The sequence below is a fragment of the Macrobrachium nipponense genome, chromosome 22 (genome assembly GCF_015104395.2).
Source record: "Macrobrachium nipponense isolate FS-2020 chromosome 22, ASM1510439v2, whole genome shotgun sequence".
NCBI lineage: Eukaryota > Metazoa > Arthropoda > Malacostraca > Decapoda > Palaemonidae > Macrobrachium > Macrobrachium nipponense.
The window spans coordinates 68,670,055-68,693,807 of NC_087213.1; the positions used below are offsets into that span (position 1 = coordinate 68,670,055).

Consider the following 23,753-nt stretch of genomic DNA (forward strand, 5'->3'; position numbering starts at 1 on the left):
GTCGAGACTACACGGGACTTCAAAGCACAACGTCATCGCAAAAGGACCAAAAATAAAATTCATTCTTCTCCTTCAGTAGAAGAGTCAACTCTCCACGAGCAAGACGGGAGGCAGCGGTCGTCTGGTCAGTCTTACTTCAATATGATGTAATGATGTAATTGCCCAGCAACGTAGACGAACTTGAAATAGACCCATAGTCTAGAAGATTAGAGTAAGATTCACAAAATGTTTCGGGACACTTCGTCTTCACTTCAGGGTGGATGATATGCAATCGGTGACTCAAATATATATATATATATATATATATATATATATATATATATATATAATATATATATATATATATATAGTGAACTGAAAAACTGTCTCCTTTTTGTCTAAGCCGAACAGTTATATACCTACATATGAGAAACTGTTCGTGATTTCAACTTGAAACTTTGCGCATCCTAACTGAATTCCCAATTTTGGAGTTTTGCTATTGTTACGTATTGTTATTCATTAATGTTCGATATAGAAAGGAAAATGTTAATGATTGACGAGAGAGAGAGAGAGAGAGAGAGAGAGAGAATGAATAGGGCAAATCCATTTGTACCCTCCTAGAACTGTTTAAAGTCTGACTTCTGATATTTATCCATTTCTGGCGCGGAGCACAAACAGTACCACAGTGGTAGATATTAGTCCGAATCTGTTTGAATATTCACGCAAGTGCCTCTGGCCTCGCCGTAACCCAGCACCCCTCCATTCGATCAGCTGATGTAGACCTTGAAGAGGATCTGTTAATTTAGAATACTTATGTATATTTTTATATTGAACACAGATGTCTCTACTGATGGAAAAAATCGATCCATATTTCTATATGGCAGTTTAAGTGACCTCATATACTCTCGCATTAAGCTAATTAAGCGCCTCTATGTTGAAATGTCTGATGGGTCTCTTCAGTTCCGAAACACCTGTGATACTTTCGGTCTCTTCCCAGGCATGGAGGGAATAAGACGGTAATATTGATTTAATTTAGGTACATCTTCTTTCAAGAAAATCTGTTTTAGATGTTGATAAGTATCAGGTCAGAGAACAATATGACTCATAAACTATGTAGTTGTCGGTATTACTTTGGCTTGTTATCTACGCGTCACCTACTCCAAGGTGTTATTAAACATAGAGGAAACTCCTTGGAACCCCGTGTTTGGTATTGTGAGGAATTGATCGGCTAGCACTATACACGGGGACCCAAGCTAGGACGCCCATTCCTATTGTGTGGTGGACAAATTATGTTATGTATCATTTAAGTCGTAAGTCTACAGGTATGAGGAAACCTTGCTTAGGGGTGAGTTTACCTGAGGTTGCGTCTAAGTGGATTTCGTGCATGAAATACGGTCTATGCGATCGAAGGTACTCCTAAAAAAAATGATAAGGATAATGCCCGAACTTTAAGGTTATTAAGTGTGTTCTAACTCGAAACTTTTTATTACAAACAAATTAAAAAAAAAACATTTGCGTTATGAGGCTTTGATCTTCTGCTGCGAGGAAATAAGTTATCATCCAGTTATCATCGTATATATGGTTTACATTCGTCATAAGAAAATGTATAACTGGCAATATAAGCTCTTAATAATAATATAACTAAAATGAGACTAAATAAAAAAGCAAATACTGCTGAACAAAACCAGTGCACAAGATAGGCAAATAAGTTACGAGAATCAATACTGAAATCCTGCCATTTCATATTTATTACAAAATAACCATCTTCCAAAGACCAACCGAAATCTTGCTCTGTTTACTTGCCGATGGCCAGTCTGAGAGACTTTTCGGTGCGTTCATTCATACACATGCGCTATTCGCTATGCATATATTAGTGACGGGATGCCTCTAAAGTGTGGCCTCAAGTGTTTTAGTGGTTTTGGTCAGGTGCGCCAGAGAAGTTGAGGTGTGAAATTAGGGATCGCTACAACTCTCTGCCTAAACTTTCGGATCGTCAGTGGCTTGATACCCGCTATTTCACTAAGCTGCTCGTGCCGTTGGTCGTCTTCAAGAAAGGTGAGACAAGTAACAGTAGTTACTGTAAGATTAGAAAAGGGTTGATGTTACAATTATCATAATTCGGAATGCTCAACATTCGTACGGGACTAGCCTGAAGTTATTAGCCTAACTTACAAAGAAAGTTTTCACAAAAAACAAAAACAAAAAATTGTCCACGTGTAAAAGTGAACAGCAATGTGAGGGGATTACCAGATAAATAGGAAATAATTAATAGGTAAAGATTAAGCCGTATCAACACAGAGAAGAGAGGGGCGAATTTTGAGAAATACATGGGTATGCAACTCGATTATCACGCGAAATACATTCGAAAGGAAATTTCATTTACATGAAAAAAATAAGTTTCAGTTTCAGGCATTATACAGTCAAAAAAGTGAGATGTGTGATATTTCAGAGTTATGTCGCCGTAATTGGTTTTTAAAAGACTTTCGGTGACTGTATGATTTGTTTAGCTACCTTTTCTAACGCAAGGCATAGTTGATGAGAAAAAAATTAGAAACACTTAAGGTAACGAGTTCGATAATTTGCCGTGACGTAATTACAGCGATGTTTAAATCAGTGAAACGAACGTGCCCAATTTGCTGTTGATTTTGAAACCGCGGTCGCCGCAACATTTCCCTCTCATCGATTTAGAAGAAAAGACCCAAACGATGAGATTTGACCTCGCACGCGAATCCTTACATTTCCGAAAATAAAACGAGAATCTAATGAATTTAACCCTTGTGATTTCCTAAGTGGGGGTCGCTTAAAGGTATGACACTTAAAAAAGTATGTTTGTTAACTGGTAAGTGTGGTAGTGGCACTACGCTTAGTCAGTGTCATTTTTAAGCTGGATTGTGCCAAGTCTGTAGAAAATTGGTAAGTTTCTGAGCATGTTTTCTGAAATATTCACTGGTGTGTTATAATCGATTCATGGAATGTTATCTGAACAGTGAGAAGAAATGTCGGATCGTTCTAGACAGTGACCCCCAAGGGTGTGTGTAGTACAAGCCCGTTGGGGATTTTTTTTTCTAAACCCGGTATGTATCCACTTTTGCGGCGTGTTTAGTACAAGCCCGTTGGGATATTTATTTTTTTTTAACCCGGTATGTATCCACTTTCGCGGCGTGTTTAGTACAAGCCCGTTGGGATGACCGTAAAAGCATAAACAAAAGACTGTAAACATTATAAAAATAACGACCCCCATGAAATACTAGTCCTAGATAACGACCCTCGAAAAACCTAGGGGTCACCATCTAGGAAAGATCCAAAATGTCATATATGCAGACGACAGATTTTGTTATGTATGTTCCTGGTCGCTCAAATCATTACGTGGTAGCACTGGAACGAACATATATGCATACTAGTTTTTCAAATCTAATGGAGCTGTAAGTAAACTAGCGTGATTATGGCTCGGGTGGTAGTCGTGCGTAGGTTGTCGGGGTTCTTGAACAGTCATTTCCTCATCGCTTATGAGGGATCTTTCTCATTTCTTAAGTATGGCCCGGACTTACGAGGGTTAGTACACAAGACAGTTTTTCAAATTGAACAGATTAGTGTGAGAATAAGTATCAGTGGCCAGCATAGATGGCTAAATTAAGTACCGCACGATCGTTTACATCCTTGGTCCCTAATTTACATCCGATTTTGGTAGAAGGAGACGTTTGGCGATAATATGCTAAGAGACACTAGAAAATTTGTTCGTAAGACACCACTTTCATGCTTGCTAACAAAATTTAAAGCTGCTAAAAGAATTAACGCTATATGCGACCCTGAAAGAGGAGCCTTACTAGTTTTGCTGTGTGTATATATATATATATATATATATATATATATATATATATATATATATATATATATATATATATTAATATTATATATATGCGCGCGCGTGTATAATGAATCAAGCTTTGGCTTAGTCATCACGTAGTTTATTAGCATTAGTAAAACTCTGACGTGGGAATTTTTTTTATATTTTATTTATTATTTATTTTTGAGATTCAGATTGAGAAAAACATTTTTCATTTAACATGCAGAAGTAATTCACGACGATGAGCTATTTCGAAGGTACATATTACAGTTCTAACGTACAATTAAGTTAACCTCAACCTTTCGATGACTGGAGAGGATAGATTTGAGATCATCCTAATTTGACCCATAATACCATAGGCAGTAGGTTTCCCGCCTGTGAGGTGATTTAAAGACCTATAATGACGCTTCTCTGCTAACCAGTCAAAGTCGAGGCGGTCGAATGGGTTTTAATGTGGAGTACACACACCTGCGGGGAACAAGACTACAATTTTTGAAAGGGTGACGTTGCTTTGATTGCGTGACGCGCTATTCGTGGAGGTATACGTCCATAGGCTAAGAACTGTAGAATTTAATGTTTAGTGGAGGAATTTAGCATATTTTTTTAGAAAAACTGGATGGCACAGTTTTGGCAGAAAATTCCTCGATCAATGTCGTGCAACTTACCGGAGAAAATAGGGTTCGTCAAATTTAGATCATTCCATGATCTTTTATTGGTCATCTTTCATACTCTAATGTTGATGTTTTTTTTTTTTTTTTTTTGCAGGATTACTGTGAACGTAGATAAAAACATTCACATTTTTTTATGAATTTTGACAACCATACCAGTGCTTTTCAACTAATTAAAAAGTGGCAAATAGAGTGACGTTCCTGCATCTTCTCGCCTATAGACTTGTTTGTTTTACCATAACTAGTTTCATTTGATCACATAATACTCTTGCATATTAGTTATGTGAATCTTCCTTGCAATTATCTTAGTACGTACTCCTTCGTACCGTGAACACAATATTATGTCTTGCAAACTTTGTCGAACATCTGTGTTATCTTTGCCGCAGTTTGGTGTCCTTAGTTCATTAAAATGCCTGTTTGAAATTCTCTCTCTCTCTCTCTCTCTCTCTCTCTCTCTCTCCTCTCTCTCTCTCTCTCTCTCTCAACGTTTTCCCGCGAACCTTTGATATTCACTTATTTCTTCCGTATTGTATATGAAGGACCTCATTATTCATTCCAATAAAAATACATGGTTCATTCATTTGGAGAAGTCAGGGGAAAAGAACACATTGGTGATTATAAGAAAGGGATGTTCAATTACACATTCTAATTTTAATATAATCTAAGTTTTCTGGAGATTTACGCATTTTTTCTTGCTCTCGCACACAAATTTGGCCCTTTGCCCATGACGTCCAACTTGCAGTACTAACAATGAGGCTCATTGTTGGCAACATTTCTTAATATTTCTCTCACATGACTTTGGACTTGCTTTCTTCCGGGTCGGGATATAAAAGCACTTTAGTGACGAGAGGCACAGAAACGTCCTTGAGATGAAGAAGTAGCTTATCCCGCTTTCACATTCCCGAGGGAAAGTATTTTATCTTGTTTTTATTTTGGTATTTGAATCATCCGTCACAGGGAAGTAGTTTGTCTACTGTTGATTTTATCTTTATATTTTGGTTTTCCTTCAGTCTATCTCTATATCAGCTTATTCCATCGTTTATCGTTTTTTTTTTATAAGTCGCTTGCTTTTTCGTCAACTTATCCAGATCACAACCTTGTTTACATTTTCACATGTTTTGACCTGCTAACCTTTTCCTGGGTTCTCCTCCTGTTAATTGACTTTCAGAAAAGTTCGAACGAAAATTAATAAAGTTAATTGCAACCTCATTTATTCACATGAACATCTCACTTGAAATAAGAAAAACAAATAATATCCATAAGATCCTAATTACGACAGCAGAAAGAGACTTAAATGTTGTCAAATGTGCCATGTATTCAAGCAGTGTGCGTTTATAAGGGACTTTGCATTTCAATATGAACAAAAATAAAAACGTAGCTGTTGCGGATGAGAAAAATAACTTTCAGAGTCATTAAAGATGTTTACGATGTTTACGATGTTAGAGGGTAAACGTTGTTCTTGCAGATGCTGGTTCACGATGGTGTTCGGGCCTGCCACATCGGTGACCGCGAGTTCAATTCTCGGACATTCCATTGAGGAGTCAGAGATGCGTATTTCTGATAATAGAAGTTCACTCTCGGCGTGGTTCGGAAGTCACGTAAAACCGTTGGTCCCGTTGCTGAATTACCACTGGTTCCATGCAACGTAAAAACGCCATACAAACAAACGATGTCGTTCGTTTTAGTTCTTCTTTAGTTATTGCATCCACCAACGATGTTGGACGAAGGCCATGCATTTACAGTGTCTGTTTGTTTATTTGTTTGGCTGTTCTTGTTGGTCTCTCTGTTCTTTTTTAGTCTGTCCGTCCAAAAACGTTCTGGTATATTTGGTCTCTGCGTCCCTATTTCTTCTCTCCTCTCTTATTTACGAATATATTCAAGACTTTCAAAACGTTGCATCAGGTTCAGATCAAAAGTTTAAAATGGTAGACAAGTTTTTAATGAGAAACGTCAGTTATTAAGATAAAATTAGCATTCATTTATATTATTCAGTTATTAAGATAAAAGTAGCATTCATTTATATTATTTACATGATCGTAGGACGCAAGAAGAATGAATATATGTATCAAAGCGTTTATTGTTTTCTAGTAGGGTATTGGATTCCATTCACAAGGAAATACCGTAGCGCCCCGGTAGATTTGAAATAAAAACATTACTGCCATTTTAAGACTTGCATAATTACAAAGGACAGTCATTTAAAATAGAAGACGGTGAAGAAGCAAGAAAATGACTTCTAAGAGACCGTAATCGACCATGAATATCGTTTACATGGCTGAAAAAAATCAAACGTAATCTTAGTGTAAGCATAAGCAGAGAACGTAGGTTATATCGTCATGCTGATAACATGGTGATTAGTAGTCATCTATGAATACTAGCCGTCAGGTTTTACGTCATTCGGGAAGATCAATAATCAACGAAATGCCAGGGTACTGGAGAGTATAACCTGAAAGAAATTAAGATAATTTTCATATTTCTGTTCCAGTTTAAAACTCATCAAATTCAAACCGCTCCTTCGCTCTACGCTCCTAAAGGCTGTTCTTGAGAGCAAGAGCCCGTGCTGGCAGAAAAGTCAACATAGTCTAAAAGCAGTTACAAAGAATTTATGTGACTCGTGTATCATTTCTTTTTCCATTATCACTGACTCCCTTTCCTTGTCCTCAATAAACAATAGAAAATTCTACTTCAATCGCGCATTTGTAACCAGCAAAGGTCGGAGAAAATAGGTATGACTAAGAGACCTTAAAAATACGTACTTCATAAAAATATAAAAGATTTCAAGTCTTCTTTATTATTATTATTATTATTATTATTATTATTATTATTATTATTATTATTATTATTATTATTATTATTATTATCTACTAACAATGGGCGCTATGTCTGTCCGTCCGTCTGTCATTCAATCACGGCCAAACGGCTGGTCCAATGGGCATGAAACTTGGCAGGCTTATAGTGGGGACTCCCAAGATGGTTTATTATAATGGGGTTTCAAGCAACAAAAGGCGCCAGAGGGGGCGGGACGCCTTCCCCGAAACGGGGCTGGTTCCGCCCGTAGACTTGATAACGTTACGAATTTATCGTACCTAATTTTCGGTACACGTAGCAAATAATATGACTTTCGATTTTCGGTATTTGTACTAAATATGACTTACTATCGAATACCGGGGGGGGGGGGGGGGAGGGGAGGACATCAATGGCACCAAAGGAGTCGGGGTTGGGCACGGTGTGACAGAGAGAGAGAGAGAGAGAGAGAGAGGGACAGAGGGAGAGTAGAGGGGGTTTTAGGGAGAAAAAGAGAGGGTAAGAAAACAGAGAAGGTCGGAGAGAGAGAGAGAGAATTTATTGATTGCCACTCAGAGTTACCCCGGGCAGGTCAGTACAGTAATTTCTGGATACAAGGGAGTCAGCACAAGGTTGTGCTGGGAAGCTTCTTTGAATTCCGAGTTATTCCCCAGCAACGTTTGTCAGCTAGTTATTGTTATTAAGCTAACAAAAATTTTCCCACCCTTGCTGTCCGTCCACTAAGTACCTTAAGACGTTATTGTTAATGGATAATATACAATATATAAGAGCAAATAAGCTGAGCCACCCACCATTACTCCTCCTTAAACTGGACCTTAACATGTTGTATTATCATTATATTATAGATATTTGGAATCGATAACCGGTTAACCAGTTAATTAAAATGAATATATACACGTGTGTGCTGAAATTACATTTGCATATTAATTTAGTAACCATTAAGAGATTTTTAAGAATTTGTAGACAGTATATTTAATATGGATATTCAGTGAGCATATGAAATGTTCTGAATTCGTGTAAACTTTCAGCTGTTGTGATTTAATAGCGATCCATTAAAACTCCATCGAACGCAAGATTAACAGGGTACATTGTAAATTCTGTTAATCCTGACTGAACCGTTCAGTGCTTCGGTAGCAGACGGAACTCTTAGTTTACTCTTCTTCTTGAGAGAATTCAGTAGAAAGAGTCTTCCTGCTTCGATCTTCCACCTTCGATGACGTATTGTGAGGCCAGGTTCATAGACCTTGTTGTCAGGTAGATATATCGCTTCCTTTAAGAACTAAATTCTAAAGGAAGTTATTTTTCACTTATAAATAATTTTCTCGGCGTTTATATTTTTATACAAGCAAGTAATTTGTTTAACTAAAGTATGTGATAGATGCAGTAGTTTCTCAAAATTGTTAATCATATTTCAGATGGTTCGGTGCTATACGATCTGTTTTCTTCAATTATTATTTTTCTGGATTTTATAGAAAAATAAACACAAACACACATTATATATATATATAAGATATATATATATATATATATATATATATATATATATATATAATATATATATATCATACATACACGCATTTCACACTCAACTTTAATGATGTTCTATAGCTAAGACGTATTTCTGTATCTCTCTCTCTCTCTCTCTCTCTCTCTCTCTCTCTCTCTCTCTCTCTCTCTCTATTATTATATATATATAATATTATAATAATATATATATATATATATATATATATCTATATATTTTATATATATATATATATAGATATATATATTTCTATTATGTATCTCTATATGTTATATATGTTTATATATATGTATATATATATAATATATGTATATATATGTATATATATATGTGTGTGTGTGTGTTTGTGATAAATATATACAGATATAGCGTTAGCAATAGTACCCACAGGAGTTTAATTATATTCAACGTCTTTATCTCTACACTAAAACACGTCTGTGCTCTAGAACATCATTGAAAATGAGTCTGAAATGCCAGAGCACTTCACCTTTTTTCTTCTTTTTCATCTTCTTCTTTTTCCTCAAGCCACAAGTATTTCAACCTTACAGAAGAAGCCTATGACCCCAGCATTGTCTCTTTCACAGAGCGATGATGAAGTGGGTTATCATTTCACTCTGCCTAAATGCGGTGGTGGACCTAGGCCAAGTCTCTGCAAGCAGATACGAGCACAGGACGCGTGACCTCATTCGACCCAATCGTGACCTGGTGAGGCCCGATCGCATCGTTGGAGGAGAGCCCGTCAACAGGGGTGAGAAGCGTCGACTTTTCGTTATTTATCCTGAATTATCCGTTTCGTTATTTACTCTTTGTGACCATTTACCGAAAACGTCAGATCTGACAGGTTGATAGCAAATATCTATCATTAATTTTTGTGCCCATGCTCCTTAAGATGATGGTCACTGGAGCTTCATTGGATTGTTATTCTGATTTTTTGTCGGTAGATAATCATAAAGGCAGATTTCTCTGCTTTGGTCTATACAATCACATGACTTCGAGCCGAGCAGAGAGGTGTTTTTATGAGGAACTCACCTGACCAGATGGTTAAGAAAACTAGAATGGGTTGCTGAACTGATGCTTTGACGTCGTTCAAGAATTAAGCGGTTTTTCATGTGTTGATTCAAATTTATGTTACGCCTAATACTAGTGTTTCATTCTAACTCTTTCCTTGTTTTTTCAAAGATATGATGATCATGTGGAACTTTGTTTTTATACGTTAATATTTTAATCACGCTCACCAAGAGTGAAAAGTTTTAGGTTGTTTATGTACCTTTTAAGTTAGTCCTTTTGGCTTAGCTGAAATCTTTTGCTAGAAAACCGTTAACAATGCAATTTAAATCAAATTGTACCGCTCTCACCAACTAGAAAGCATTCTTCTTCGAAACGGCATTCTTAGATCAAATATTGCACTCTTGATATAGCCTTAGACCTAGTAATCTCTTAGTCGTGTTCAACAGGAGAGTTCCCGTGGCAGGTATCCATCCAACTGAAGTACGGCAGCGACACCCGCGGGATGCACTTCTGCGGAGGTACCCTTGTAGGAGACTCGTGGGTCATGACGGCTGCTCATTGCACCAAGGACATCGAGTAAGTGACTTTACGACGTTGATGTTTTCTAAGGGAGACCTAAGAAGATGCAGAGACATTTAACACCGAAGGCCCTCTTTTTCATTTTCCCTTTAGTGTCGATAATGATATCACAACACATCACAAATTTAGTTTCAGGAAATGTTTACATTCAGAATCGTCCCTTAGACGATGTAAGGTATGAGTCAAAATGTTCATGCTTGACTGTAAACGCTGACATGAACGATTTTGAAAGCGCTGAAACATCGATCGTTCTTGTGATGTTTAGACTTTTTTGCGTACTAGAAAGATCAGCAAAAAATAAAGCATCTAGATTTTATCATTATTTTCGTAAATTTATTTTCGCACTTAGACCACCAGAGGCTAATCTTTAGTGCATGATTGTGCATATTTCCCAAAATAGATACACGCACACACACACACCTATGTGCGAAACTAACGAAGGTGGGAATGGTGATTACTGTTTCCCTAGATTTCAGAAAGCAGAACAAATTAAATTCCTAAAAGTAAAGAAATGCAACGGATAAATTCCAGTCTACATTCTAAAAATACAGTACATGTTCTGCAGTTCAAAACAACAGCGAAGTGTAAGAAACTCCTTTTCATCATATACTATATCCTTTTAATTCCTTGACATTTTCAAAGGAAGATAATTTTAAGTTAGGTTTGTTTCAGCCAGTTTCTAATAAAAGATGCCAGTTGGTCAAGACTCGAAAAAGTAGGAAGTCCTTGTCATTCTTTTCTCTGATATAAGCTGGTCTTACGTCAGTATAGGCTCCGATTTTCTGTTATATTTATGCTTCAATCAAAAATATCATAAGATAATATTATTTTCGTCAGTTGATTCATCTAAATGAATAGATTTAAATATATTTTGATCACCTTCGTCTTTAGGCTAAGGCTGTAAGAGTTACAGGAAACTTGCAAAACAATCTTGTATCAGTGTCAGATAATTAACATCCGATTTGGTAAGAGAAGTGTCGTCATATGAATTATTTTCGAATATTGAGTGAGAGAGAATTTAGTTTTTAATTATTTCAAAGTCCCGTGAGATCAAATACTAAGGACAGAGTGATAATACATTAACTGAAAATCACTTGCAACTAAAAACTGTCACATCCAATGCAAATGATGAGACACAGTTCTGATAAAAGTATGTAACTTAATTATTGGCCGTACTATTACTGGTAACAGTAAACCAGTATTGCAGGAAGTACGTCACAGAAGTGCTTATCTTATTATAAATGATTTGCTTATCGCCACTTCCGATTTCGGTATCTATTTTTATCTTTTTTAAAACTCGTTGCGATAAGATAGTTTCAATCACTAAATGGTATATTTCTCTGGTGTCATCAATTACCAAAAGAAAAAAGACCAGCATGTTTCATTTAGTTCATTACCAATCATCAACAAGTAATATACGTAACGCAAGGACACTCACCAGATCACATGATCACATACCTTTGCTGAGGGCACTCGGTAGTAAATAGGTGAACACGTACCAACGAATGTGATATTATTATTATTATTATTATTATTATTATTATTATTATTTTCTTATTATTATTATTATTGATTATTATTATTATTATTTATTATTATTATTATTATTATTATTATTATTATTATTATTATTATTATATTGGTACAAAATCTGCGTTTCTAGTCGACTGGTATCACCTGTTAAGGTTGGAAATAAACAAGAGACCTATATGATTTCTATGGCGACAGTTATTGAAATCTTCTTTGATAACAACAAAAACTTAATTATGAAGAGGTATCCGCCCAGTGAACATGTTCACTAACATTTATCTAAAGAATTTTGACCGTTATAGATATACTTAGCTAAATCTCACAAACATGCACGTAGAAATGGACAGAAACTGTACTTAGTACGTCTCTGCCTTTATTGAAGAGGGTAGTTCAATAATTGTAGACTAGCAGTCTTGGATTGGGCTCTGACAACCTTTGTTGGTTCGACTTTCCAAAATGTTCTGTAGTTTCACTCTACACCATTTTGTCAAATATACTCGTATCCTCACTCACCAGCTCTCAGTTCTAGCATAGACACAAACAAGCTTTCTAGCATAGAAACAAACAAGACTTGATAGATTTTTGGCACTGCGCCTGATCTTGTGTCTATCTCCTCAAGTTTAACCCTGAGTGCATGAGCATCCTGCACCTCATCGTGGCCTTGTCACAGGAGCACCTTTGCTGGCTGATTTGAACACTGCTGCCAAATTTTGCACCAAGTATCAAGTAGTCGCTGTTTTTTCCCGTATTGGTGTCAAATTAAGTTCGGCATGTTCGTCCAGATTAAATCAAACAAACGTGAAGAGGGACGACGTGCATTTTGCCAACATCAGTGGATGTTTGGTGCAAAGTTTGGCGAGCTGATGACATGTTAAAATTTACCAGAAAACGTACGTTTTGCACGATCGCCGTCGTTACGGGTAGTACTGCAACCCAAATGGGTATGAAAACAGTATTTTCATCATCTTGCAGTAGCCTCCTTTCTGCATTACGCTGTTGATTACATAGCAAACCGACTAAATGGAAACATGATTGAAGTGTATAAATACAAAAGTGATTTCTGCAATAAAACAAATCACTCCAGTGGCTTTGTTTATAAGGTGATCGTTGGCACCTGCGTACCCGACCACCTTAACTTCAAATCTCTAGTTATTGCTGGCGGTTGCGTTCATACTTCCAGGGTTCTGATTGTACCTGTTATCATTTGTATTTATGATTTTGGGCGTGTAAGTTACAAGACTTTAGAGTGACCTGAGATCCTGCTAACAAAATATATACACATGTAACAACAGTGTAAAAATTTGCTCTTGTTCTTGATGGCTCTGTAGATAAAGTTGCTATTTTGTATAAAAGTGACTTTTTTACTTACACAAAATTGCACATTTTAAACACAGGAAAGGGATAAGAACCTGTGAATCCTCCATGGAAAAATGTAACGCAAAGTACTCAATGCGTCAAAGGCCACTCGTCTAAAAGAAGTAGATTGAGCATATGCTATTGCTTCATCACGATCGAGAGCAATTACGCTAGTCATACTGCTACGTAGGTTGGTCTTGAATGACGAACAGGAAATCACGCGTCTGCAGCAGGAAATTATGAGAGGCAAACGGTGTTGTTTGATAAGTTTTAACGTCACTGAAAAGAAAAGACTTCACTCCTATTTCGGGTCTTCTAAGGAAAGCGCGTTTGACGTCATGTCCCCTCCGATCTTAGAGGAATGCCTCTTTCAGTCCTTGATGAAGGTATTTGATTCTTTGCAGTGAGATGCATTAGTCTGCATAGTATTTCCCCTATTCACTTTGCGATTCCTAAACAAGCACATTCACAGTAAACTTCCCTTCAAGTGCAATGTGTAATACAAAAACAGTCATTGTTCTAGCAATACACGATGCACGCACGCATTGAAATTTTGTTTGTTTGCATCGTTTAGTGTGTCTCAATGTGCGGATAATCTGCCAGTGTAAAACATAACAAAAAAACAAAACCTCATAATCTCTTAGCATCAAGCAAAACAGTATTGCGTGTCAAAGGTGAAGATTATCACTTAGGCGTGGCTGTAAGTTCAATCATACAAGGTTATTAAAGTTAATCACTTTCTCCTCCTTCTGAGTCACTCAGCCGATTTATTTGTATGTTTATGTCACTTGCAATGTGAATGTGTATTGATACATCTGTTTGTAGAACACTGGATACCGTGAGTTTATATTCGTAGCAAACACCAGCCTATTATTCATCGTATATTGAAAACTGAAGTTCTCACGTGAGACGTCTCTGAAATTCACTCAACTTCCATATGAACTTAACGCTCCTGTTCTCTCACGGAAAAAAAGATCAGTGTAATTCTCCGAATTACCATAACATTGTAGTAAAATCCCTGAGAAGGATATAAAGATTTGTCATGCGGCAGGTGACGCTGTCGTAGCGACGTAAGGATATATAAACACAGTCATAGGCACAGGTGGTTGGACGAATCATTAATTGTTAAAGATGCTTAAGTGCCGTTAAAACACCAGTGGTCATGAACGGGATGGAGGGAGGTGCATCTTTTGTTTACTTCTCTGGGAGCGCCCATTCTGCGCCTCAGATTTGGCCCTGCGGATTTTACATCTATCCATCTATCTATCTGTCTGTCTATCTATCTATATATATGTACACACACACACATATATATATATATATATATATATATATATATATATATATATATATATATATATATATATTAGATATATATTATATATATATATATATATTCTTGCGGTGGCGGTGTGGTCTAAGGCTTCACTGTACGTCTTGAATTTGTTGGTTCGATGGTTCGTGCCCGTGAGCCGACAAATTTCTTATCGACTAAAAAATTCTCGTTCGGTTAACATATTTGAAAATATATTAATTCCGAGGTAGAGCGAATTAGATATTAAAGAATATTTGTAGTTCGATGCTATATATATATATATATAAATATATATATATATATATATATATATTTTATAGCGGTTGCTTGAATCCGTTGACAGCCTGAATTATAAAATAAAAGGAAAACTTACCTCCTGTATGCTACACCTGTGTCAAAAACAATAGCCCCTTTCTCTCTTTTAGTCCCGGTGAAATCGTTCAAGGAAGGCCACTTTTCTCGACTCAGCGCACCACAACCGCGTCAAGCAAAAGGGCAGGTCGAGGTTAACAGAATATAATTATGCTGATAAATAATCTACCCATGTTTTAAGGCAATTGTTTTTATTATAGGTAATAGCAAATGAAGTATACCTGCAAATTCTCTTTAGGGTCGCTTACCTCAGGTATTTTGGAACAATTGATGTCTTTTATTCCTTCTCGGACATCGTTATACTAGACTATCAAAGTTTCTGTACCCTGATTTCGTGAATGAAACCGCCAGGTCCATTTCCACAAATAAATAAGTATAGAATTCCTTGCTTCGTCTCTTTCAGCTACAAAGACGTCGTTGTGGTGACAGGTGCTTGGGACCTGAAAGAACCCAACACCGAGTACAGAGTGTCCAAAGTCCTCGTGGCAGATTACAACGTCCTCTCCTTGCAACACGACATGGCTCTTCTTAAACTTGACTTAGATCATCCTGTGAACACGGTTTCAAGAGGTAAGCCCCGCGGTGCACTGTAGGCATGACGTGACGTTCTTTGCAGCGTCCCCTCGGCCCCTAGCTGCAACCACATCCACTCTTTTTTACTGAACCTCCATTCAGATTCTTCTTCCATCTTACTCTCCACCCGCTTCTTACGGTTGTTTCATAGTGCAACTGCTTTGAGGTTTTCCTCCTGTTATACCTTTGTAACGCTTTGCTCTCAATTTTCCTTTCAGCGCTGAATGACCCCATAGGTACCAGCACTTGGCTTTTGGCCTAAATTGTGTGCTTTATTCTATTCTAGTCAAGTGTACGAGCTAATCTAACGAAAATGAACGTAAGAATAGTATGTTTTAATAGAATGAAATTTTATGAAAATATGTAGCACACTCCTCGGGTTAAACAATTTTGTAATCACGTAACAGATATACTTACTGCGATGGTCAAGAAACTTAATTGCATAATTCCTATGATAATACTGCGCAGCTTCCCATAAACAAAGACACATCAGATAAAAGTATGAAGTATTCATGATGATCAGTTCTTTAGCTAAATCCAGCGCATTTATATCACACAAGACAAAAATCCATAAATTCATAGCATGTTTATTTCTTGATCAAATTCTCCAGGTAAAAAAAAAAGCGGGTGGTACAATAGGATTCATTCATTCAGGTGAAATAAAAAAAAATGCGCAGTATTACGTCATCAGTGTCTCCTTGGTCATGTCCGTATATGCCAAGGAGACAAGAAACGATCTTGTGCAGATTGAGGATTGGACATACTAGACTCACTCATGGGTTCTTGATGTCTCGTGAAAATCCTCCGTTTTGCGAGAACTGTACTGCGCCCTTGACTGTGAAACATTTGCTGATTGAATGTCCCAGATTTGGGAATCTGAGACATAGGTTCCTGTCTTGGGGTCGTGACAGAGTAGGTAATTTTATCCTAGCTACATAGATTGTCTATGTAAGAACTTATATATATGAACAAAATTTTTATACACATATATTTATAGATATTTTTATATGAAATTTATTTAGAATTTAATTTTTCTATTTAATTTATTTCGGTGTCAATTACCTAGATGTTGTCACGCCAGGTTTAATAGACACAATCAATCAATCGATCTCATATCGGGAAATTCATATTACCTGTAGTTAGAATACCAAATTTATGAATGAGATGTTAGCAAAAGTTCATATGTGAAAAAGCAGGAAATAAGCAGAGTTATTAAGAGTTCAGAGTAAATCCACGAGATGCGTATAGCGAAACCTGTCAACCGGGCAGTAAGATTTAGGCTAAGCCCCTTCCACACGAGGGGCAAAGATACGGCGGGCACTCTAATTTGCCCGTAATGCTGTCGCTTTTCAACAGTGTTACCAGATCAAACAGTCCAAGGGAGGCAGTAGTCACAGGCTGGCAAACCTATGACTTGGACCATACTCGTGATCGCCCCACTCACAAAATTGGTAACAGTGTCTGCCCGCCGTGCATTTGCCCCTCGTGTGGAAGGGGCTGAAGTTAAATGAGTAAAACTTCTCCGATCTGTATGTCTTTCCTCTGGAATTGATTGTCAGCAATGGACCAAATATTCAACAATAAAATTTTTTTAAACATTTAGAATCTGGCACTTAAGATCAGAAGAGTCCTGTTATTATATTTTTCACACAGATAATTCATAGACCTAAGATCAGTATATTGAATATTTATTGTGTTTCAGGCATATTGGAGCGGATAGATTTCTTTAAACCGTGGAGCGAGAGCAACAACTCAGGCCGTTCTGACTGTACACTGTCAACTTTTTTTTATTACCAGGCCCCCTGGCATCTATGAGTAAAATTCTCTCCCAGATTTAAAGAGGAGAGAGAGAGAGAGAGAGAGAGAGAGAGAGAGAGAGAGAGAGAGAGAGAGAGAGAGAGAGAGATGAGGGCTTTCGAAGGACAGGTAGAGAGGTAAACAACTAGAAAACAGTAAGCCCAACGAGTCTAACCAGAGTAGTAGATTATTGTAGGAAACTGACGTTATAAGGCGAAACTTTTGCATGTTTTCTATAAAATTCTGAATATTAGTTCTTCAATCTCGTTAAGAGAATAACGAATATAATTGGATAATTTTAAATTTTTCCCTAGGGCTCGCGCCTCCCCTGGAAATTACTGACGTTCCCCTAAGGGGACGTGCCCCCCAGTTAAAGAACCACTACTTTAAACCAACTTACAGACAAATGAGCAAAGTTTCACATTATTCGCCATTTTTTAAACTTCAGAATTCAGATAACTATAACGATCAAAAGAAGTCTCCTAAGGGAATCAAAATTAAGACGTTCTTCTTTCCATGTCCCTGATAAGTATGTGGTTTCCGGTAGGGACTGACACTTTTCTTATATAAGCGCAACACATGGAACAGACTTAGTACATAGGTAATCACTGTATGATATTATGTGCAGTGAAGGTTAATATGAAAAAATATACGCGAGAGGAAATTTTTAAAAATGACAAATATCATTGCCACATTTTAGAGGCTAGGTTGAGTATAGAATTTAGGCCGAAGGCCAAGCACTGGGAACAATGAGGTCATCCAGCGCTGAAACGGAAATTGACAGTAAAAGTTTGAAAGGTGTAACAGGAGGAAAACCTCGCAGTTGCACTATGAATCAATTGTTAGGAGAGGGTGGAAAGGAAGATGGAAGGTAGAAAATATGATAGGAGGTACAGTAAAAGGAACGCAAGGGGTTGCAGTTAAGGACCGAAGGCACGCTGCAAAGAACATTAGGTAATGCCTACAGTGCACGGAGTTGAAGAGGCTAGAGGGAAAATCAATGCTAATGAAATAAATTTGCTGGTGTTAACTTGTATTATACATGAGTATCTCAGTCGTCAATGGTGACACATTACTTATCCAACAATTGTCATAAATGATGTGTTCTCTTTTGTTTTATCCCTAGAAAAGTTCATTCAGTTTAGTTATCAGATGATAAGCGATAACTGCTGTTCATAAAGAGCACATGACTGATAACTAAATAAGAGTTAATACTTGTGCACGATAAGGCTAAAGTACTTTAAATTACTGTCCCCGTAGTGGGGATAGTGCCGTCCTTGTACCACATGCAGTGCACTGTAGATGGACTTGAGGTTCTTCGCATCGTCCCCGTCCTTAGCTGCAGCCCCTCCCATTCATTTTACTGTACCTCTGTTCTCACACTCTTTCTTCCATGTTACTTGCCACCCTCTCCTAACAAATGGTTCATATTGCAACTACGAGGTTTCCTTCTGCTACACCTTTCAAATAATCTTTACTCCCAGTTTCTATTATAGCGCTGAATGACCTCATAGGTCCCAGCGCTAGGTCTTTGGCCTAAAATCTATCAATTCTACATAATTTGAATTATAGTGTGTGTGTGAGACATTTTTATTTGGAAACCAAAATCTCTCCAACTTTCCCCGATGTTCATTGCTAATCACTTACCGCTCATGCGCCATTCTTTAGATAACGTAATATTTTCAGTGAATCTAGATAAACGCGATATTTTTAGGTAACCGTAAAACCTTTATTTTCGACGGAGATTAGACGTAATGTGGACATTAAAAACGATCTAGAACATTCTGCATAGTCACCATCCCCTACGTCATAACAGATGAAAACAATTCAAGTGTCTGAACACAGGGTTCCACTTGAAAAAACGAAACTTGGACACACTGATTAAAAGATGCCATTCCAATCTCTGACAGATGAAAACAATTCAAGTGTCTGAACACAGGGTTCCACTTGAAAAAACGAAACTTGGACACACTGATTAAAAGGATAGCCATTCCAATCTCTGACAGGAATTTTAACAAATTCTTTCCTATTCGTTCATTACCCTTCGAGCCCCTGCTGTTAATGGAGAACTGCCGTGATTATAAATGACCTAGCTTCATTTCTCTCTCTCTCTCTCTCTCTCTCTCTCTCTCTCTCTCTCTCTCTCTCTCTCTCTCTCTCTCTCTCTCTCTCTCTTTTGTTTCCTTTTGGCATTTTTGTTCATCGGGATCTTAGTCGTATTGCTTCTGGGAATTTGTTTACGTTGCACACTATAAATAATAATAATAATAATAATAATAATAATAATAATAATAATAATAATATTTTAAGGGGTCCACAATAATAAAAATTAAAAGGTCTTGTATAATTTATAGACACCTTATAAAAAGCTTTCGAACCCTTCTCTGGGTTCATCTTCGGTCCAAAATCTTTTAGACTCTAGGTTCTAAAGCTTTTATGAAGTGTTTATAAATCATATACGAACTTTTAACATTTTCATTACTGTGGATCCCTTAGAATATTGTATAAACTCTCGTGATAGAGAGTTTTCCCCCAAATAATAATAATATAATAATGATAACTGTCATTCCTCCATCCTACAGCAAACCAACAAGCCATTCCAATTGCCATGGAATCAAGGACCGAAGCTTCAGTAGGACAGAGGTGCGCCATATCGGGATGGGGGAAGCTGCAGTCGGGAGGAAAGCTGCCCCATGTGTTAATGGCAGCTGATGTAGGTCACCAAAGGAACAGAAAGTCTTGTATAAATACGTCTGTAACGGTCTGTTTGATATGTAGATACGCATTGGTGTTATACATTTTTCTGTCTGCATAGCTAACTAGACATCCAAAGGAAGAACACTGACTGGGTCTAAATTAATTCCGATCTTTTTTTAACGAATGGCCAGGTCGAGGTGAAATCTGACGCGGACTGTTCCCAAGCGTTTTCCAATGGGATATTTACCGTGTTTCCCACGAACCTTTGCGCTGGAGGAGGCGAACGAGACGCTTGCCAGGTGAGATACCGAAGACGTTACAAGCAAATACGTTAAGTATAGAGTAAATCGTGTTGGTTTATACGGCGTGAAAGAGTGTAGTTGTTAGTGCTTGTCGATCGATGCCATATAGCTGTGGCTCCAGACCTCGAAGGAACTAAATGGTAAAACAATCACTTCGGACTGCTTCAAAAGCTTCAGTATCTTATGTCACTTTATTCATATATTTTGCCTATCTTTCAGATTGCTCAAACCTCTAATAATTCAACCAAATACTCGTAGTTTACGCGATTTACTCTCCAGTATCAATGGACAGTTTTATAACGTCCGCGCAGGCAATAATCTTCAAATAGCCTAACCAAACAGTTGAAGTTATTTGGACCTCCCTCTCTCGCTCTCCTCTCTCTCTCTCTCTCATCTCTCTCATCTCTCTCTCTCTCTCATCTCTCTCTCTCTCACCATACAGTTTGAAGTTATTTGGACCAACCTCTTCTCGATCTCTCTTCATTCCTCTCTTTCTCTCTCTCTCACCATACAGTTTGAAGTTATGTGGACCTCTCTCTCTCTCTCTCTCAATCCTTCGAATCGCTCAAATGTCTCTTTCGGTCTCATCTCTCTCTCTCTCTCCTCTCCTCTCATACAGTTGAAGTTATTTTGGCGCTACCTCTCTCTACTCTCTCTCTCTCTCTCTCTCTCTCCATACAAGTTATTTGGAAGTATAGTTGAAGTTTAGTTGGCCTCTCTCTATCTCTCTCTATTCTCTCTTTCTCTCTCTCTCACCATACAGTTGAGGTTATTTGGGGTGGACCTCTCTCTCTCTCTCTCTCTCTCTCTCTCTCTCTCTCTCTCTCTCTCTCTCTCTCTCTCTCTCACCATACAGTTGAACTTATTTGGACCTACCTCTCTCTCTCTCTCTCTCTCTCTCTCTCTCTCTCTCTCTCTCTCTCTCTCTCTCCATACAGTTGAAGTTATTTGGACCTCTCTCTATCTCTCTCTATTCTCTCTTTCTCTCTCTCTCACCATACAGTTGAAGTTATTTGGACCTCTCTCTCTCTCTCTCTCTCTCTCTCTCTCTCTCTCCTCTCTCTCTCTACAGTTGAAGTTATTTGGACCTCTCTCTCTCTCTCTACAGTTGAAGTTATTTGGACCTCTCTCTCTCTCTCTACAGTTGAAGTTATTTGGACCTCTCTCTCTCTCTCTCTCTACAGTTGAAGTTATTTGGACCTCTCTCTCTCTCTCTCTACAGTTGAAGTTATTTGGACCTCTCTCTCTCTCTCTCTCTCTCTCTCTCTCTCTCTCTCTCTCTCTCTCTCTCTCTCTCTCTCTCTCTCTCTCTCTCTCGAGGAATTTCCATTATTAACAATAATGAAGAAAACTATCCTTACCTCCTTGAAGCTCAAACAGGATCTCCCCTTGCAGGGTGACTCTGGCGGACCTCTGGTGTGTTGCAACACGACTACTTCGGACGTCAGTTCCTGCAGGTTATCTGGTGTGGTGTCGTGGGGCATCGGCTGTGCTACCCCTGGTATTCCTGGCGTTTATACAGAAGTTGCCCATTACAAGGAGTGGATCAAAAGCGTCATTCAAGAAGAAGACGGGGAAGAAGGCGTTAAAAGCCTCAGATTTTTCGAGTGAAAAGTAACTCGTGGTCGTTTAGTTAGTTATGAATTTTGCTTCGAAGTTGACAGCTGGAGTAAGAAATTTATAAATTGTAGCCTCTCCATTTCAGAAATTAGTTTTTATTGTAATTTTTTTCATGTTTGTAGACTTAGAGATCCAGATTAACTCCTAATGCATTGTACTGTGTCAAACTTATGCGACATCACAGTTTCTGAAAATTGTCTAAATTTTTACCAGCTTAGTTTCATTTGATAGGCAGTGATCATGTACTTGAATTTTTTGCATAAATCACTAGTCCTCGTGAATCAATTGCTCTACACTTTTCATAACCATAAAAACTATTATCTCACAAGCAAACGAATGAAAATCTAAATGTTAAAAATTGTTGATAGGGCTAAAAATTATACGCTATTTGATTTGTGCTTTTACTAACTGACCACATGACATACCATCGTACGGATCATGTTTTATTTACCTTCTAAAAATAAATAATTAACTGTCTTGCTTATTGGATAAGCAAAGGGTGAAACCTGAGTTTGCGGTTATTCTCAATCAAGGCTGGAAAGCTGTTCCTGAGGATATGTCCCGACCCAGAGGTGACTAAATGCTCGAGATAACGGCAGAGTGAGAGAGAGAGAGAGAGAGAGAGAGAGAGAGAGAGAGAGAGACTAATAGATCGCGTAAGAGAAGAGCAGAATACCTGCAATTACAACTCAACACTGGCTCATTAGACTGAAATATGAGAAAACCTGTACATTTAGTGCGGTAAGGCGTTGAGGCGATTAAGATACCCGATGTGGATCTCTGGACTAAAAACTCGGATTATATGATATTGATCTTGCTAGTTCATCTAATCTGTAGGCGTTGCTAAAATTTGTTTGCTTCGGCCTTTAACGGCACCAATTTTTTTTTCAGCCATTTACTTAACATGTGTACACTTCTTATCTTCCATCTTGCAGTCCAGCTACTTACTTCAACTCCCCCTTCCGGTCTTAAACGCAGCAATGGTTGAAAATGCCCCATTGCTTGCCATTATTGCCAAATTTTCCTGAAATCATCCTCGGTTATCAGAGGTTCCTTCATTGGTGTTATCTTCTTTTTGTATTCCATAAATAAGTCCATGTGTTCTCTTGGTACTTTCGGGAATATATATATAATCTCCGGTTCTTATGCCGTCATTTACTTCTGCCATTTCATTCTCATATTCTACCTTCTTATCTTCGTTCCAAATTTCCCTGATTTTATTTTCGTGGTTACTGTGTATATGGTGTTCCATTCATCCACTAATTCATCATTGATTTCAGCCTCTTTTAGTTTGCTTCCTTGTTCATTATATAAATGTATAACTTCTTTTCTTGTTTTTTGCCTATTTCTTATCTTACCAATATTTTCCCAGAGCTCTTTATTTTTGTCTCTTCTTATTTGTTGTGTTATTTTCTTTTCGTAATTAGTTATCTTTTTTTTTATTAATAACTGCACTTCTTTTTTCTATTGCATATATTTCTTCTCTATGTGGCAGGATCACAAGCTAAAAAAAACAGCTGCCCAACTCGCCCCAGTCCACTTCCCTCTTTACAGCATACACGCAGGACGATTGACCTATACCTACACACACACACACACACACAAAAACACACACACACGAAACACATCTACTTACCAACTCCAGATACTCCAGGGCTATGCTGTGCTGTCCGCCGATAGAGGTCACAGAGATACCAACAACAACAACCAAGAACCACAACCCAATAACACAACAAGAACTACAACCAACAACTCAACAACCAAGGACAACAACAACCAAGAAACA

General features: G+C 37.7%; 1 protein-coding gene across 4 annotated transcripts; it reads left to right on the forward strand.

The window, feature by feature from the left end:
• Positions 1-956: 956 nt before the first annotated feature.
• On the forward strand, positions 957-22,399 carry LOC135198781 (trypsin-1-like). 4 transcript variants are annotated; one of them, XM_064226714.1, is made up of 7 exons: positions 957-995; positions 9,403-9,566; positions 10,273-10,402; positions 15,382-15,548; positions 19,931-20,061; positions 20,237-20,344; positions 21,743-22,399. In XM_064226714.1, the coding sequence occupies exons 1-7, from the start codon at positions 979-981 to the stop codon at positions 21,956-21,958; spliced, it is 933 nt and encodes a 310-aa protein (XP_064082784.1). In that variant the 5' UTR covers positions 957-978; the 3' UTR covers positions 21,959-22,399. The 4 variants fall into 4 exon arrangements, with proteins under 4 accessions (XP_064082784.1, XP_064082785.1, XP_064082787.1 ...); XM_064226715.1 differs by lacking the exon at positions 957-995 and adding an exon at positions 1,820-2,034; XM_064226717.1 differs by lacking the exon at positions 957-995 and adding an exon at positions 3,431-3,531.
• The last annotated feature ends 1,354 nt before the right edge of the window (positions 22,400-23,753 follow it).

Coding starts and splice junctions, on each gene's coding strand:
- LOC135198781 (XM_064226713.1), top strand. CDS start 8,507: ATGACGTATTGTGAGGCCAGGTTCATAGACCTTGTTGTCAG. Junction 8,548..9,402: donor TTCATAGACCTTGTTGTCAG/GTAGATATATCG, acceptor TCTCTTTCACAG/AGCGATGATGAAGTGGGTTA. Junction 15,549..19,930: donor TGTGAACACGGTTTCAAGAG/GTAAGCCCCGCG, acceptor TCCATCCTACAG/CAAACCAACAAGCCATTCCA.